General features: G+C 30.6%; 2 protein-coding genes across 2 annotated transcripts; both read left to right on the top strand.

Annotated features, from left to right (window-relative positions):
- The first annotated feature begins 249 nt into the window (after window positions 1-249).
- Window positions 250-3,385, top strand: LOC116412635 (uncharacterized). Its single transcript, XM_052892535.1, has 3 exons — window positions 250-764; window positions 1,193-1,360; window positions 1,777-3,385. The coding sequence occupies exons 1-3, from the start codon at window positions 755-757 to the stop codon at window positions 2,013-2,015; spliced, it is 417 nt and encodes a 138-aa protein (XP_052748495.1). The 5' UTR covers window positions 250-754; the 3' UTR covers window positions 2,016-3,385.
- Window positions 3,386-11,252: 7,867 nt separating this feature from the next.
- Window positions 11,253-15,973, top strand: LOC113518765 (uncharacterized). Its single transcript, XM_026903743.3, has 4 exons — window positions 11,253-11,849; window positions 12,073-12,840; window positions 12,916-13,152; window positions 13,226-15,973. Exons 1-4 carry the CDS (start codon window positions 11,771-11,773, stop codon window positions 13,435-13,437), a joined length of 1,296 nt encoding a protein of 431 aa, XP_026759544.2. The 5' UTR covers window positions 11,253-11,770; the 3' UTR covers window positions 13,438-15,973.
- Window positions 15,974-20,551: the final 4,578 nt, after the last annotated feature.

Here is a 20,551-nt window from a genome sequence, read left to right as displayed (position 1 = left end):
TAATTAAAGCAACACAAAACATTTTTGATGTGCCATTTATACAACACAGGCTAATATCAACAATACAACAATTTGTTGTTTAATAATGATTACAATAATTTGATAATAATAAAATATTATTGCAGACCATTAATATTTATTTTATACCAACACAAAAAGGTTTAGTTAAGTACCCCTTTATATTGTGGTTTATACCTAACGATGTCTGAAACGTTAAATTTTAAAAGCGAAATAATTTTAAATATTTCTGAACGATTCAAATAAATAGCGTAATAAAACCTTAGAAAGTCTTGCTTTATACTGTTTTTAACAAACAAAATGATAAGCAGACTTTAATGCTTTTTTTTAATTGAAACGTGGCGTATCTCCAATTGGGGTGAATACTCTGATAAAAGTATTTTTAAAAATGAAATCTTAAAGCTTAAATGTGAAGCATTTATTTTCAGATTGCATTCAATTTATCCCAACACCTAAAGGGAAGAAATTGCTGATGTTGAATGGATACACTTTTTCTCAACACTTGAATTCGTCAAATTTCTATTGCTCGAAAAAAGACCGAGGTTGCAGATCACGTGTCAAGTTGGGAAAGGATGGAAATATTGTTTTTGCAAACATAAACCATATACATAATCCACCAGTTTATATTGTGTCTCCATCGGGGCAGTACATTAAAGTCAGCAAGAAATAAAGAATTGTGTTCTACTCTTATATCTTCTATGGAATTGGCAAATAGATTCACTGTTTATCAGTTCACATGGAAACAGGTTGTAATTGTTACTTTTGCGATTATGAATTGTTTAATTGACACCTAACTGAAACCAATTAACTCCAATTGTGCGAATTAAATTGTAGTGTGTGTAACATGTACAATATTGTTGTTCTCAATATGTTTAAAAATACAATATTAAAAGAACAATGTGCTTATATAATAAATTAGAGTTGTTAATTTTTGAATTTTTTCTTTACGTGAAAGGACGGTAAGCTTGCATGCGGTTCATCTGGTAATAAATGATTATGACACTAACGATATCAGAGATCTAGTCGAGAATGGTAAAACAATGTTTATGCAGAAATACTTTCCTGTGAAGTGCATTGATGAAATTAACAAAGTAACAGTGTGAATAAAATTCTAAATACAATTTCAAAGATTAATTCTGTTACTTCCAAGTAAATTATTCTTTTCATTTGATAGGAAAGAGAAGTCCTGTTTGGAATTACTTTGAGGAATTACGATATAAGTCGGTGCGTTGCAAATTATGCGGAACGGTTATGAAGAAAAACATGATTAGACATTTAAGGATAAAACATCCGAGTTCCTTTGATGAAATGGAAGCAACTAGAAAAGCAACCACTTTTGCGGGTATGTGTTTTTGTGTTGATAGGTCTCTATGAAAACTATTAGTGATAGTATAATTATTACATAATGTTTGGGTTGCTTTAAATTCAAAAGCTCCACTCGATGGAAAATAGTAATCGTCTAATTTTTCAAGATAGGCAAATTAATTTTGCTGTCACATATAGTTCTTTTTATTTATTTGTAGGATCACCAACATAAATACAGTGAAGCATTTCATACAATTCACTAGTGTATGTGGGTTAACTGTTCTTACGTTTAGAGGCAACCGCAGCATGCTTTATGTTTGTGAAACATTATTTTGGGCTTGATTACTTAATTCTGTAATCGATATTTCTCATTTGAAACTGACCTGGGTTAAATGGGTCTCTCTATATACTTCTCCCTACACTCTATTTAATAAAACTTTCTTTTGCTTCTAGGTGTAATAAAAGAGCAAAACAAACAGTCAGAAAGGAGGTGTTGGACAAAAAAGTATTGCAGACGCGCTGGCGACATGATGTTCGCTTGTGTTATCTGTGGTGTTGTTTTGCGAATGCCCGACGGCTTGTTTAGCAACATGAAGCGTCACATTAAAAGCAAACATCCAGATGTTTATAAAAGTGAATCAGAGATCGCTAAAAAAACGCTTTTGGAATCACTAACGAAAGAATGCTATTGAAAAGAGAGAATATTTTAACAATTTACTGTTTGTGTTGCGACTTCTTCATGTAATTTCAATTATATCGACTATATCATATTATTTGAAATACTTGTACTTTTTCCCACCATCTTTAATAAAATATTTTTATTATTTATACACGCGACCGACTACGAGACATCAGGCCTGAAGATTTAAATTTATTATATATTAATATTATAAAGAGGAAGATTTTTCGTATGTTTCTTTATAATGCAGTCTAGCTGACCCTTTGCTAGCAATACACCCTGTCAGGTCGACCTCCACGCGTTTCCCCTGAAGATCATCATCGTTATTTCTAGTGGAATTCTTCACGATGGGCTAGCTGATCTGCTTTCATCGTCACCTATCATCCCTCACGGTTGTCTCATCAGCGTATATCGATAGCGCTGGCGGATTTACCATTTCATTATCAACATTAAAAAAAACTCTTTTTTACAAGGTATCTGATAATAATAAACATTCATAGACTAGATAGTGTCTATGAAATTGTTGTTAAATTTAAATTACAATAAGGTGCTGCATAATACGAATTCAAAGATAAGTAATAGCCTACTATAATAGCGAATACCACTAGAACGGTGTAAAAGCGGAGTTGCTTCTTAAGCGAGCGAATTGGGAAAATGTCAAGCTACCTTAGTTCGTAAATAGTATAATAAATAAATAAAACAGCAATTTTTAGTGAGAAATTAATGATTTTGATTAAGTGTTAAAGCTTTATAAGGTTTTTTATAATAAAACAATTTTAACATGTCTATGATATGACTATAGTTCCTATAAGTGTAGTTAGATGTATTTATCGACTGTTGCTAAAATAACTTATTGTGAATATTATATTTTTTTATATTAGGTGATATTTCAAAGCAAACGATGTTACCAATTTATGATATTTTGGCATATTTTAAATGTCTATTTATTCTTTATTGTACTCAGAATTTTATTTGTTTGTTAAATACAATTATTGTTATTTTATTATTAAGTATGGGGTAAGTTGTTATGTGTGCCATAAAAAGTATTTATAATATTGTAAGCTGAGACAAACTTTACAATTAAATAATATCTGTGGTATTTTGGTTAGCTGCAAATTGTATGTAATATGTACATTTATTGAAAAAAGAAATATGTTAAATAGAACCTATACACAATATTTCAAATCTTTTTCGCCTTTTGCAGTATTCTATAAATGCTGCAAGTAAACTTCACATATGATTTTTATGTGTTAAATATTTTCTTATTTATATGCTTAAATATAGTGTTTTTTTTTTATAAATTATATTTCATTTTGTTAAATTTTAGAAATTAATCTGTACATTAAAATTTAGTTATAATGTATTATTAGTGTAAACTAACCTGCTTCCTTTGTTTACGAAACAATTATTAGTGTATATATTCTTTTTAAAGTTTGTTTATAATTTATTGATGTTATTATTAATTTTTGTTTAAAATTTATTAGATATCATATTTCTTTACTATAATATATGAAAAGTATACGAATATATTTAATAAATTACCATTATTTAATTGTAAGAGCCTTTATTAATTTTATCCTGGTCAGCGTTGTAATATTAGGCTAATGATCTCTTATGGGTTTTTTTAGGAAGATATTAGCCTAATACTCCTGCTTTTGGGAACACACACATCAGTGCAATCAATGTCTCGTTGGGACACAGTGTAAGAAATAACCAGTGTTTCGACGCTTTTGGTATGTCTCGAACGATTACATGATGATTCGAGATCCAATTCTTTTTCTCGGTGTGTTCGTTGGATGACTGGTAGGAATGAGTACTTTGGACTAAGGTTAGAACGGTTATGGAATGGAACCACAGAGTCTGTATGTACTGTATAAGGAGGTACGCATGTTAATTATATAAAATACATAATGAGTATTCCCTATTACCCTCGTGGGTGATAACGGAAAGACATCATCACAATTTGTGAAAGTTGACATGAGGAGTTGTATTGCTAGACGAAGCAGATTTGTAAAACAGTGAGATACAGTGAGATGAGTGAATACATTTGGATTCTTTTAAAAAGTGTTTTACTAATGAAATTTTTATTTTTCTTTTAAAATATGGCTCTAAGAACGATAAGACATAAAGTGGCACATAATCACACGAATTGCGTGATCCTCTAGCTAAGATTCCTTGTGTTGTAGAAAATCAGGCACAACCTAGAACACTCAGAGCCGAGTTTAGTAGTTCATTTCTTAAATTTCCCCCACGGAGAATCGAATGGGGGCCTCATTACACAAAGTGGTGCACCTACCACTGTGTCATAGACGTTGTTAAATTGGTAGTTACTAGTAGAACACTCCTTTAAAAGTACCAATTGTAGTGATAAGGAATTAATTTTCACTGTATTTGTATTCATTCTGTAATTTATTTTATTTCAGTTGATCGTGAGTACAAGTTCATTGTAACTTCACGTGGAAACACACTGCTTATGGTGGACGGTTACACATATTCGAAGGGCAGCCATGCTCATAATTACTACTACTGTTCCCAACGTATTTCATTAAACTGCAAAAGTTCTGTGAAGTTAAACGGAAACGGTAGTATTGTTGTAGTGAAAGGACCCCATAAACATGACCCACCGAAATATGTGATTACATCTCGAGGAACTTACTGTAAAGTAGATGTAACTAACACATTTGTTCGTGTTAATAAGCGTAAATAACATGTATGCTATTGTATATAATAATATTTTTAAATTTAATTGATGAATAATCTTGCAAATTTTATCGAATTTATGTTATTTATTTATTTTATACTTTATTACACCAATTATAAAATAATATAAAATAATTAATTGTAATGAAAAATGATACAAAAGGCGGCCTTATCGCTAAGAATTTTTAAAATATCATATCGTATTGTTATCAAAACATGATTTACAATTTTTACATTATCCATGAAATAAATTTTGAACAGGGAAATTAATTTTATGAAACAAATCTTTTATTGAAATTTACAATATCTCTGAAATCACGCCCCCATCAGCATCAATGCTTTCACGGTTCCAGTTTGATGTTACGTTTATACCATGAAATAAAATTATCATACTAGATTCATTGCATCATCGCGCAGAGTAGACACCATTTTGGTGTTGTAAAACTGTTGCATGCAGTACAATAGTACCTTTAGTTTATTTCATTAGCATTTAATGAAAATTTTAATAATCAACAAATTGATCCAGTAATAAGACGACTATAGGCGACGGTTACCACTTTCCATCAGGTGGGCCGTCAGCTTGTTTGCTATTCTAAGTTGTACAAAAAAAAAAGACGGTCATCTAATGTCCAATAGTGGTACTAATAAAGTATTGATTAATTGATTGAATATTTTTATCTGTTACTGATTTAATTTAGAGAGAGAGTGTTTCTGTGGTAAATTCAACAAAATTTTGTTACCTGTTCATTAAGTTCTGTTGAAATAAACTGTAGAAATTTAAACGTGAAACTGTTATTTAAATGTTATGAAACTAATTTGTTATATAATGTATATATGAATATGGTGGTAAATATACACAGAACATCACTCGCTTGGTTCAGAATGTAATTTCAAGTCTGACAAATGATGCTATGCTAAAACAGACGCAGAACTTGTTCCGGACGATTACCTTATTTATAGTGTAAATAATGATATTTAAATAGTTTTCAAAATAGTTCATAGGATAGTGTTAAAAAACATTGATCTATAGTGTTAATTAATGGAAAGAGATGGACATTTTCGCTTTAATTTGTGAATGATTGTAATTCGTCGATTAGCCAACTTTAGAGCGACTAAGTTGTAATTTTGAATAGTTTTATAGAAAACTGTTTAAACTTCTATTTTTTCATTATAGTTAAAATATAATTGTTAATAGAAAATAAACATATAATTGTATCGATTAATGATAGAAATAACCATTGTCTATAGTTATTAGTAAGAGAAATAAAGCATTTTTCTTACGGTTTTTTAATACCCCATAAATAGTTAAAATAGGCAGGTAGGGCCGTATAGATAGCTAAATAGTATAATATGTGTTATAGAATGTAGGCTAGGGCATAAAATAGTGTCTAGATAGTATAATTCCTATAGAAAATAAGAAAATGGTCACGATAGAAATATAGGTCATAATAGGATCTTGGATCTATTTTATCTTTTTTGCACAAAATAGGTGCTAAAAAGATACAATAGATAGAACAAAACATAGGCATCCTTTAGAAATCTAGAAATAGATAGTATAACATTGTAATGTGCCATACGCGGCATCCGACATCATAATGATGACCCACGGCGTCCCGCTCGCTATATTCATATGAGGGTGTAGGAGAGCGGGGTCATATAAAAGTCGCGAATCGCGTTTTTTATCGATCATTCGTTAATTGTTCGAAAAACAGCGCGCAGAAAGGATGCCTAATGTTCATTATAGGTAGCCTTAAGTCCTATGTTACCACTTGTATAGATGTTTGAAAAATAAAAGAATTTGATAGAAGGGGTGAGGTCACTAGTTTGCTACTGGTCCGCAGGTCAGTTATAAACAATAGGCAATAGTGCCATATGACTCGCTCATACGCTGGCAGTTTGCCAGGCCTCGGGGTCTCACCCGGCAGACGAAGACCACGCAGAGCGAGCCACATGACTGAGTCGGTAGTAGCGCGGCGCGGCGACGACACAACTTGAAGGGGGCCAAAAAGCCCCGGGAGAGTTTCCCCTGCCTCTCTAGAAGGGTGTGAAACGACAGCGTACCGTTGACCACTGATTTCGCAATTGCACTCGCAACCGAACGAAATAGAAGGACACAGCAAGCTAGTATCTCGCCTCACTATCGCAAGATCCTTCGAATTCATCGTTTCATTCATCGTCATCGTTCACCCTTCAGATACGTTACCGGTCTTCTCCATTACTAGTTATCATGTCGTCTTCATGTCTTCATCGTGTCGTCATCTTGTCATTATCGTCGAGTTACTGTGTCGTCGGGTTATCGCATCGCACCTGGTCCTTCGTCACAGTCAATGTCTGCGTCGTCGACAGAGACCCGTTTAGGGCTCTGTCTTGTACACTCACTGTGTATAGGGGGCCGTTTTGGGTGGGATAGGTCGACGTCTGGGCGTACCAGCGCCCGGTGCTAGCTGACGTCGGGGGTAGCAGTGCGGCATCGCACAAGACTTTTTTTAAACCAACGTGCGTCGAAGAACAACAAGACATATGGTGCTACACAATCACACTATTCACCTGGTCCTCAAGCCGGGATATCCAGTGTTATGGGAAACTAGGTACAATCCAGATCACTCAAAGTCAAACCAATTTAGAAAAGTTATTTTTCTAAATTGACCTAACCGAACTTCCATTATGCAAAGCGGTAAGCTTTGCATAGTGTATCACACTATATGACTTCTATTGTTTTGATACTATAAAATTATACCAAACGATTTTTTTCATTCCTTGACTTTAGGTCACCGAAAATTTATTTTCATTGCTATAATATTACTTTAAAAGGATCTTGATTTGATTTCATTCTGTAATTTATTTTATTTCAGTTGATCGTGAATACAAGTTTATTGTAACTTCACGTGGGTACACACTGCTAATGGTGAATGGTTACACATATTCAAAGGGTAGCCATTTACATAATTACTACTACTGTTCCCAACGTATCTCATTGAACTGCAAAAGTTCTGTGATGTTAAATAGAAACGGTAGTGTTGTTGTGGTGAAAGGACCCCATAAACATGACCCACCGAAATATGTGATTACATCTCGAGGAACTTACTGTAAAGTAGATGTAACTAACACATTTGTTCATGTGAATAAGTATAAATAACATGTATATTATATGCTCATATATAATCTGTGTTTTAATACATATTTACATACAAGAAACGTTGCATGTTTTATTATAGATTGTATACAAGAAGTATCGATGTTGGATAAGGAAATATTCTACAAAAGACAATATAACATACACATTTTAGATTAAAAAAAAGAAAATATAGAAAAAGTGCTATTTGTACACTTAAAGACAAATTATACATAATGAACGAAATTTTTCATCTTTTTAAGAGTGAAAAAACTTTGGATATGTTAAATATGAATAATAAAAATAAGTGCGAAGAAGAACTTACGAGTTGTAGAAGAGTTGATGTTAATAGTGATATAATAATGTAGACTGTACTGATTTTTGTGCTTCATAATTGGACCTTCAAACAAAAAGATGATGAAGTATCAAAGTTGAGTGCGAAAATATTGTAGAAAATTAATGATAACAAAATATCTGTGTCTAGTTTGTAGCAATTATTTGAACTACTTAAAAGAGATATAAGAAATATGAATAGCTTTTTTAAGTTAAAGCATTGTTCAAATTATAAACAAGAAACAAATATTAAGAAGACTAACAAAAAAAAAAAAATTCTCTCCTTGTTGAAAGTGATATAATTTCTGTCAAATATTCAAATACAGCTAATGAAAATAGATGCGAAGAAAAAGAAGATACTGAACAAGTTATAGAAGAACGTGGTGGTGTAAATAATAATAAATGAAGCAGTTATTAAAGACGTTAAATAGAACAGTAGTTTCTTCATCGTAGAATACAGTTGAAACTACATAATTGTGAAATCGATATAGAAAAATATGTCACTAATTCAAAAATAGTAAAAGAATATAAAAAAATAGCTTAATTTCAGGGACAAGTTCTGATATAGAGAAAAAGTAAAGAAATTGTGTGAAAATCCTGTATTATGGACTCGTAAGTTTATTGTTGTAATATTTTGCATGGTAAGACATGTTATGTAGGAGACTATTTCTATTTAGTTTTTTTTTAAATTCCAAGAGGGAATGAAACGTGTTTGGAATTTTCTAGAATTTCACACGTACCCCGTGCGAGACGAAACGCTGTGATGCAAAGTGCAGTACACCTCCTGAATATAACTTCTGGATGAAGTGGAAACAGATGTAAAAACGACAAAGATAGTAAGTTCATAAAATTCGCGGTATACATGTATATGTAAAAATTTTTGAATATTCTTCATAGCTTTAGATGAACATCGTCTTTACGCATGTTTGTTTTGTAGCAAAATCTTAAAAAAGGTTTTAAACCTGACATGTCATTTCGGCTACATATAAGAAACTACGTAATAATATTGAAATGTGAGAAAGCTCATGCAAAAGGTCAGGTTATAAAATAATCTAAAGATATGTGTTTAAACTCAGGTGGGTTTTCTTAATTTACATTATTATTGTCATGCCAATGTTTAATAACTTATCTTCTATTTCAGATACTGATGTTGTTACTAAAACTTATTTTGACATTGACGAAGAAGGGTAATAGAAATGTAAATTATGTTTCACTATCATAATTTATGTAGACTGCGATCGCATTATATTGCTCAGCCACATACTTAGAAAAAAAATTTACGTTCATATACAAGTATATGAACTTTTTCAACAACAGACCTTTCTCTTACTATACACATAATTTATAATTTTAATAAATATATATTTATAGAGTGATGATATTAAAAACAATTAGAGATTGCGTTCTATAAAAACAAAATCTTCGATTGTGGCTCGAGACATTTCGATGTAAAAACTGAGATATTGAATCGACTTTGTTAGAAAAATTTCTACGGGACCAATCTATAAGTATATTATCCTTTCAGATAAAAAAAGAATTATCCAAATCTGTTTATAACCGACGGAGTTAACTCTTGTGCTGTTTAATATTGTTAACACCCCAATTTACTCTTAAAGACGAAGGCGGGGTTTTCCTTTGCCACAACAAATCCGATTATGCTTAGTGAGACATAAGTAATTTTAAATCCATTCTCCAGAATAACAATAGTGTGATTAGACAAAAAAATGCCTTTTTTATTTATAAATAAAATTGGAATGACTGTAAAGCAGTGTGAAGTCATAAAAATGTCATTGATCGTAAGTTATATCATTAGTATTTTAAACATCTGTGGTGAGTGTTTTAATGAAACCATATGTGTCGCATCACATGGTAATCCTTTCATTTAAATGATTTCACAGAACATTTTTTATACAAATTAGATTAATGCTTCCGTCAGTGGAAAGTAACAGGAGTAAGTATTAAAAGCTATTTTGCTGTACGTTCTTTTATTTGAAGATAATTGGTAAATTTGCCTGAGCTATTTACAATATACTGGCGAGGCACCAATGAAGGATGATAGCAGTTCAGTGGATCCATCGTTCGAATTCATCAAGACTAACTACGATGTTTTCTAGGGGGAATCGCATCGAGAACGACCTGCTAGGAAACATTGTCAGCAATGGGGTTGCCAATCCTTTACCAACAATCCTTTCTCCTCTCTTTTGCGTATGTTATTGTGTTGTATCTTGTATTCAATGAGGCGTTACCAGGCTTAATATTAACTAAACGAGTTACTGTTATTTCATATAGATATCTCACAAGACATTTTTTTATGCAACTTAGAATGGCAAAAAAGCTAACGGCCCACCTGATGGAAAGTGGTAACTATGAACAAGACATGAGCAGTACCATGGACATAACAGAGTATTGTTTTTCCCATAATACCCATGCGTTACCATTCCTGAAGGCTCAGGTGTTATTCCTCTGTACCCTGGAAGTTCACTGCCATATCCCACTCTTCAAATCGAAACAGCTATTCAAACAACTGCTTCACGGTAGAAACCCGATAGTTAGCTCCTTTTATATAGATGTTTCGAAAATTTTCCTTTTATAAAGGTAGACAAAGCGGTATTGAAATGATAAGTATGATCAAATTTCGTAAAACTTAATGTAAATTATCGTATTTATATTTTTATTATGTAATAATAAGTATATTATTATTATAATGATTAATAATATCTTGCGTGAAAGTTCTATTGGCTCAAATAAATCTAGAAATCGTAAGGTACTTTATCATGGTAAAGAAAGCATTTTTAGAGATTTTTAAGCATTTAACGTGTATATTAATGCAATCAACTAAAAATTGCTTACATATTTTTATTATACGTTTGCAAGTATGTAGTGTATAGCTTTTGTATAACTATTTTCTACAAGTGCAATGATAATGATCTTATTTTGTCGAAAATGAGGAACTCTGCTGTGAAATGCGTTGTTTTATAATTTATTTAATATAAGATTTGTTTTGAAATGTAATTATTTTATAGTGTTTAATATAAGTATTAATAATATAAAATATTTAGTGTATAATAAAGTATCATGCTTAAAACCGTGATTTATTATCTTATTCCTTTATTGACATTTACATATTATATCTCAAGTATATAATAATAAAACGATTATAATATGTTCATGATAATGTAGTATCTAATTATTTCTTTCATTATTTTATTTATTATTATAATTGTATATTTATTTAATAATCATTACAGTGAATGCTCTATATATAAGCAATTCATTTAAACCAATTGTAATAAAAAAAATCTTATTGGCAAAAGTTACTTATAGGGGGAAAAGGAGTATAAAAATACTTATCGTCTGGATAATATTTTTACATATTTCTTTTACTTACTAAGCTGAGTAAAACAAATAAAATATAAAGAATGTTGCTTATAGAGAGGTTGCTTATATAGATAGAGCGTTCGCTGTATATGTGTGTTTTAAATTAGTTACTACCAATTACTACCGAATATTTATCTGACAGTTTAATTTGTTAAACAGGAAAGAACATTAGTCAATTGTGGAAATACTTTAAATCAATAACAAAGAGACGTCAGCGTTGTCTACTTTGCGGAGTAGATATATGCATGAACATGGCTAGACATCTACGGGTCAAACATCCAATTGCCTATGAAAATTACAAAAGCCAGACATATCTTACACGGGGTATGTTATTTTGCTATTAAATTATTTGATATTGTTTAATTCCTTATGAAAACTGATCTAGAATATTTATATGAGTACAACCCATATTATTTATTGTTAATTTTATTAAGAGATTATACATTATTTTCTATCAGAAGGTTTTAACCTAAAAAATTACATAATTATTTTTAAAATGACGTAATGTTAATCTAACATTGTTATGTATTAATCTTATTTTTTGCAGCATCTAATGGAGAGGGATTAATAAAATATTTCAAAAAGTTAGCAAATTCCAGATATCAGTGTAATGTTTGTTCTCTTATTTTAATTGTTCCTACAGAAATAAATAATAATCTAAAAGCTCATATGGAAACAAAACATTCAGACATTTTTAGTGCTGAAACAAACAATACTGATTTACAATGTGATAAGAATCTTGACACATTATCTAACTCCAAGAATTATAAAATGAGGTCCCTCTGTTGGGTTAGAAAGTATTGTAGAAGAATTAATGTAAGGAGATATCAATGTTTAGTTTGTGGTAGTGTATTAAGTCTGTCAAATGGAAGTTTAGCCAATATGAAACGACATTTTAAACACAAACATCCTCCGATTTTTGACGAAGAAAAAAATACTACTACATTTACTATTTATGAAGTTGCACTACCTACTAAAAGTGAAAAGAATCTTACAACTTCAAATATAGTTGAAGAAAATATTTGCGAAGAAGATGATCATACAGAACCAGTCATAGAAGACAGTGTTGATGTAAATACTGACGTAAATGTCACTGGTTTATTTACATTATCTAATAAGTTGGAAACTAAGAAAGATGAAGAGCCTACAATTCAAAATACAAACGAAACTGAACAAGAAATTAATACAGATACAAATAATACTACAGAGACAAAAACACTAGACGAATATATAGAACTAGCTTTGATTTCAGAATCAAATCCTGACTTGGAACAAAAAGTAAAGGAATTGTGCGAAAAAACTGTATTGGGAAAACGTACGTTATTATTATTTTGTCGAGTGACATTGTTATCACAGTATTCATTATTCGTTATATGCATTTTATTTCTAGGAAAGAATAAAACGTGCATCTGGAATTTCTTCAAAGCTATCGATGAACATCGTCTTTACGCATGTTTTTTCTGTGGCAAAATAATAACTATATTTCCTCAAAGTGTTGGAAATTTGAGGCGTCATATTTCGCTCAGGCACAAGAAACCTTATTCTATAATATTAAAATATGAGGAAACTCAAGATAATAATCCAGTAAAACTCCAGTTCAAATCCAGCGAAAAATCTTTACAAGCTGGTGAGTTCTCAAGCTTATAATTTGAATTAGTTTACTTTTGTCACTGTGTTTAATGATATATCTCGTATTACAGAAACTGAAAATTTCGAGAAAACTTATTTCGATGTTGATGACGAAAATGACTATAAATGTAAAATATGTTCGATGGTCGTATCTTGTCTGGACAGCGATCGGACTGTTTTATTCAACCACATAAAGGAAGAGCATCCTGATGAGATTTTGTCATATGTAGAAACACCATCTACAGATGACTCGCTTAATATCATAATTAATGATTTTAAATAAATATACCCGTAAATTAGTACGCTGCAATATTTTAAAACCTTATATTTGAATTACTGCTTCCTTTCGGAGCGGTGTGGTTGTAAAGACGTGGTATAGACAATCTATTAGTGCTATATTTCACAATTTGTAACGTAGGCGCATTATGCCTATCTAGTGAAGTTATCACAGAAAGTGAAGATTAGCAACGCTACGTCTGACGGGTCACTTGTGCAAATGGGTGTACCTCAAGGATCTATTCTCGGTCCATTTTTATTCCTAGTTTACATTAATGATCTCCCATATGCCATGCAGGATAGATGCGGCATAGTATTGTTTGCAGACGATACTTCATTGATTTTTAAAGTTAATAGAATGACTAATAATTATGACGATGTAAATAGTGCTTTGCGGCGTCTCCTGCACTGGTTTACAACTAACAATCTTATGTTAAACGCTAAAAAAACAAAATGTGTTAATTTCTCTCTATCTAAAAGTTTTAATACTAATTGCAATATTAAATTAAATGACGAATCTCTCGAATTTATAGAATCTACTGTCTTTCTAGGAATCACACTAGATAGTAAAACACAATGGGGTGCACAAATTCAAAGCCTTGCAGCGAAACTAAGTTCAGCAGCTTTTGCCGTGCGTAAAGTTAGACAGTACACTGATACTGATACTGCTAGATTAGTCTATTTTAGTTATTTTCATAGTTTACTCTCTTATGGAATATTACTATGGGGAAAAGCGGCAGATATTAAGAATATATTCATATTACAAAAACGTGCCGTTCGATTCTACTGTATGAAGAGTCGTGACTCATTAAGAGAGAAATTCAAAGAGGCAAATATTCTCACCGTTGCTTCTCAATTTATATATTCAAATATACTATATGTTCATAAAAATCTTGACTTATTTCCAAAAAACAGCAATATTCATAATATTAATACTAGATTTAAAGACAAACTTGCTGTCCCCAAGTATCGTTTAGAAAAAGTTAATAGGTCTTTTATGGGAATAGGTATAAAAATTTACAATAAGATACCAAAGGATATGTTGGAATTACCCTTAAATAAATTCAAAACATCTGTTAAATCATATTTACTGAGCAAAGCCTATTACTCACTAAACGATTACTTGAATGACGAGTGTGCATGGCAATAGTTGTTCATGCACTGAATTTTCATTTAATGTTAGACATAGACACCTATATAAATATACATTGTAAATAAACTGGCTTTAAAAAAAAAAAAGTAATTCAATTGAGTTTTTTGCCAGTTCTTCTCAATTGGATCTATATACCGAACTGGACGGTAGGGTAAATATAAAATTATAATGTACAAATTTGACGTTCATAAGCGGCTAAAATGTCCTACATGAATAAATGATTTTTGAATTTGAATTTGAATTTAGTATTCATACATATGAAACAATTGCTTGATTTCATGCTATAGTTAAAGCCTTGTTCTTAGAATAAACAACTTCTACTATAGCCAAAATTGTGCCCCGTGCTAGGTGTTCAGTTAAAATATTGATTGATATGAAATCAAATGTCTTTATTTTGGATTATCACAGTATATTTTCTATTTGAAGATATTGTATTTATTAAATATCACTGGAATATATAATTTTGTTAAACTGAAAACAACATAAAACATGTATCTTTGTATCGAGTAATTATTAAATCTTTTTCTCGATTTTTAAAATAGTGTACTTTTATATGTTATTTTACATTATTATGTAAATAATGTAAAATAACATAATTGTTTTATTTATTATGTAAATAGGTACGTCTATATATAATGTACAGATTCATTGCTACCTGTAACAATGTATTAATCAACATTCTCAAAAATTAAGCATTTTTTTTAATGACTATCTAAAGAGTCTTAATGTCGAATAGTGTATAATTAGGTTTTAAAATTATTCTTTATCTAAACCCATGGACAATGACAACCTCTTTTGGATTATTTTAATAACGTATTTAATATTTAGTCAATAGTCCATGCATCCAGTATATTATGTAAATATCAATGAACACTGGAACGTTTGGTGATGAATGTATATTGTTAGAAATGTGTCTAACTAAATGTATCAATATTCCTACTGCAGGCAATGTACAGGTTGTAATCAAATTGTTTGAGATCATTAGAAGTTTTACCAATGAAACTGAACATTTCTTCCTGAAGAAAAATGGGTCAAAATCGGCAAACTTTAAAGTCTAACTTAATTGATAGTTAGCGTTTTTGACTTGTGTTTATTTGAATAAAAATCTCAGTTTTACTGATAGAAAATTCTCTAAAACGATGTTAATGTCATCCAGTATAGCAATTTGCCTCATGTTGACCACTACGCGGCAACCTCCATGTAATCACCGTGGTTAATTCCCAGCAAATTCATTAGGATGGGCTAATTAATATAACTTCATTCTTATCTACTATCCCTCACTGATATACCATAGGCGGAGTTTCCATTCCGTATTCATCTATATATATATATATATATACAGTGTACATAAATAATGTATATTTTAAAATAAATAAATATATATATCTAATTACATTTTTGTCTCTTAATTACTGATAATATTATTCCACAAAAGGCTATTTCAACAATGAGATATTTACATGAGATCAACATATTGGAGCAAACCTTAATGCTAAAAGAATTATCATAATTATAAAAAAGCTTACACTGCCACTATCGGTAAATAAAAGATTGATTGTCGCGAAATAAAAATCATGATAATCTCTACGCAAATTTACCAAAGACGAAGTATTTTTTACACGTTTTTAAGGCGTATACTAAAAACAATATTTGACCGCATAAAGAGAAGATCTAGAAATAAGTAGATATTTAGCTTAGCTATAGATATTTATATAATTAAGGTATCACAATTTTTGAGTTGTGTTGCTTTCTTTGCATTTGATGTCTATGTAACTAATTGCAAATATTGAAGCTTTTATGTGGTTTATTACGAGGTTTACATAATCGATGACTTAGTTATGTAAACCTCATGACTCGACTCCCAAAGTTAAAATTGATGATCACATACTTTGTGAAATAAGCTCACAAAAAAAAAAAAAATTGAATTTATACATGTACATAATTTTGGACTATGAGGGTTGAAGGAAACGTAACATACAAGTATATCTAAGTGAGATCTGTACAATATGAGTCTATTCTTTTTGGAGTACTACAACTGAGTGATATATTTTATATATGTTATACCAAGTGTTATTGTGACTTCGTCAGCGTGGCTTGTGTTAATTGAAATGTATAAAAAGTAGCTTATGTCCTCCATTGAATATAGTACGTGTGCGTCAAATTTCATGATAGTAGGTTGTGTGTCATGAAGCGATATGCGCCAACAAGTTTTATTTTTTAATCTACGTTTAATTTGGGATTTTTGTTTTTTAACATGTCAATCCCATAAAATTTAAACAAGTTATCTACTATTATAATTATGACTAAACAATACTACTTACTAATTCACTTAAGCACAAAGCAATTTTGGTAGTAGGAGCGCCAAGAAGTAACAAACAAGTTTTCACATTTATAATATTAACAAGAATGTAAACGAAATTAATGGTGTGTTAACACACTGCTTTACTTACCGCTGTTTGTGTGTTCAATCCCCGCATGCTACATTTTGTACTCGATAAGTCTGTTTGTTAACATTGTGTAAAATTAGTAAAATTTTATCATTATTTTCTTTTTCAGGTTATTACGACTACCAATTTATCGATACTGTAAATGGGAAGAAATTACTAATGTTAAACGGTTACACATATTCAAAGAATACTCAAGCTAATAATTATTATTATTGTTCTCAACGTAAATCATTGAATTGTAAAAGCGCTGTGAAATTAAATAGAGACGGTATCATTGTATATATTAAAGATGCTCACACACATGATCCACCTAAATATTTAATCACATCTCTAGGAACTTATTGTAAATTATTTAATTAATATTATAGATTGGAAGTATATAATCTAGCATCAAATGCATTATTTATTATTATATTCATATAAGTAAACTAAAGTATATATATATATATATATATATATATATATATATATATATATGTTTGTATATGATAATATTTATGTATTACTATTTATTATTAAAGGTTGTATGGAAGAGATTGCTTAGCGATAAGGCCGCCTTTTGTATCACTTCTCATTAATATTTACTGTATTTGTTATTTCTCTTTTTACTTGGTGCAATAAAGTGTAAATAAATAAAATAAATAATTAAAATATATGATATTGCGTAAACATATTGTTTTTTTTATACCACTGAGGTGGCAAACAATCATATGCCCACCTGATGATAGATGATTACACGCGTGTTGCCGGCCCTAAAGAAACCTATTTTTTTTAAGAACCCCATGTTGTTATATTTTGGAAAAAACCTGTTTTTTTTTTATTGTTGCAATTGAGCTCGAAATTCCTAATCCAAACGCAATGCAAGAATTTAGATCATTTGGTGAGATGTAATGTGAAGCGGCGCACATAGTACAATTTCATTACTTTTTATTCAAGTATCATGACAATAAATAAATATAAAATTAATTAAACTATAAATTAGCGTTCTATATACATTACAAGAATAATTTATTACCAAATTTGATATATAATAACAATTTTAACGTTTTATTTATATTTAAAGTAGTTAGTCTGATTTTTATTAATAAATGTAGGTAGACATTTTAACACAAGATTTGTTATAAGGTTGCCTCATACTGCGTTCAAATGTATTGAGTAGTCACTAGAGAACCTTTCATCGGATTTAAGTTCTTTAAGTTATATAGCCAAGTCGTTGTTGCTCCAGTTTTTGCCATTTAAACAATATGAGTCACTTTGCTGCTTTACAGGTATTCTTGTCTTGGATTCTATCATACCTTAAACGAGTATAACTCTTTCACAGCTCACTAATCATCTTAAGGATTCCTCGTGATTGTGTTTCATGATAATGAACAATATTTGTATAAATTCATTTTATCATTTCAGATTACTATCATTACAAATTTATTGACACTGCACGCGGGAATAAATTACTGATGGTAAACGGTTACACGTATTCGAAGAACAACCACGCAAAGAATTGTTACTATTGTTCTCAGCGTAAATCATTGAACTGTAAAAGTACTGTGAGATTGAATGATGATGGAGCTATTTTGTATATTAAAGATGTCCATACACATCAGCCGCCGCAATACATGCTCACAACACGAGGAACTTACTTCAAGTTATCGAACTGAAGTGAAAATTCTAAAATTGAATGTGACATCAGTAGCACAGAAGTATTAAAATAAAATGAAGTTTATTAAGAAGTAACTAATCAAAAGGTTATATCAAGCGAGAGAATACTTAGTATAAACATACATACTAATGTTCTAATAGTATTTTTCTTTGTTCGACAGATATTGGCGAACAATTTTGTACGGTGTTCTTTTGTAGACTAACTCTACTTAAAAGACTAGCTCTTGTTCAGTTCTCTTTATTTATTAACTACATTTGCTGTCTATTACATTTACCGTGTTATAAATAATTGTTTTAATAGTCTTAGCTTGTTTAGTAAATGACTGTTAGGAAAATATTTGCTACCCTTTATGGAGTAACCGAGATTGTATACGGCTTCGATTGCTCAGTAGACGTGAAGGGTGCAAATATTTTTGGATCTGTGTTTGGTTTTATTTGTCGAAAGTGATATTTACCTCGCTTAATAATAATAATTTAGTACTATTATCTATACTGTGATAATAATAAAATTTAAAGAGACATTATAATATATGCCGGTCATAGATAATATTATCCATGCATCTTATGTGTCTAAATTTGTTTCTTATAAATAGAACATGCCAATATTGTTGTGCGTAGGTGGTATATTTAATTATATGATGTGACTAAATATGTGAATTATATCAGAATAACCAAGTTTTATTTCTTACATATTCTAGTCATATATAATTAAGATTCATGCTCAAAAATGCTACGGATATGGCCAGTCAAATGAGGTAGAGGTTTTCCAATAAAGCACGATTACCCGATAAAAAATAATTAAAAATAGAAGAAGGGAAAGGAGCGACTATTGGCAAACCCCTCCATAAGGAGAAGTTTGCCAATAGTCGCCTCTTACGACACCCACGGGAAAGGAAGGAGTGACCTATTCCGAGACCTACACGGCTTAAAAATTATATGAGATCTATTAAAAAAGATATGAGATGTCTGAAATTTACCAAGATTATGACAAAGTCTAAAAATGTTATGAAGTAGTAAAATCAAAGTGAAATAAATTGTATTTTAAACATTAATGTTCCATTGTTGCTTCATTTCCGATAATCACTATTTTCTGTTCCCATGGAAAGTATGAAAAATCCTTTCTCAATGACCTTTGTATTTTCATTTAAACAAGACGATGATGATGATGGAAATGAATAATGAATAAAACCTAAACCAGCAGACATCAAGGACTTACTTTTTACCAGATTAGATAGATATTCTTTGTACTTCAGATTGCTGAAGAAAAGAGTGTAAAATATTTGTGTGTAAGTAGTTATATCCGGATTTTAAGTGCAATGTACAGTATGATGAATAATAAATTTGGTGTAATTAGATTCGTCTTAATCGTGAAAGTGCTGTAAGCTTTATAGCGCTAATGGTGTTATGCTTTTGGCGCATATCCCAAAAGATCACTTGGTAATTCGGGACGCGTTGCTCTGTATAGACGTGTCCGTTGGACGCCTGATACAGATTTTATTTTCAGTAATATTTATTGTCTATTTTCTCTTTATGTTTCAGAATATAAATTGATACCTACGCGTAGAGGGAAGCATTTACTTATGTTGGACGACTACACTTACTCGAAAATGAATTCAAAGTTCTACTGTTCAAAGAAACAATTGGGTTGCAAAGCCAATCTGAAACTGAACGACAACGGTAATATAATAGAGCGATATACTAATCATACGCACCCTCCACCGAAGTATGTATTTATGTCGGATGGGCGATTTGTGAAAATTAATTAAGAATTTGTTATAAGGACTCAAAAACTCAATAGGTTAAAAAGCAAGAATCAAAATACTATCTACAGGTCCCCTTTTTTACCTTTATATACACATCTACTG

The sequence above is a fragment of the Galleria mellonella genome, unplaced genomic scaffold (genome assembly GCF_026898425.1).
Source record: "Galleria mellonella isolate WM207_F2 unplaced genomic scaffold, CSIRO_AGI_GalMel_v1 utg159, whole genome shotgun sequence".
Taxonomy (NCBI): Eukaryota; Metazoa; Arthropoda; class Insecta; order Lepidoptera; family Pyralidae; genus Galleria; species Galleria mellonella.
This window is presented reverse-complemented; position numbering and strand designations above follow the sequence as displayed.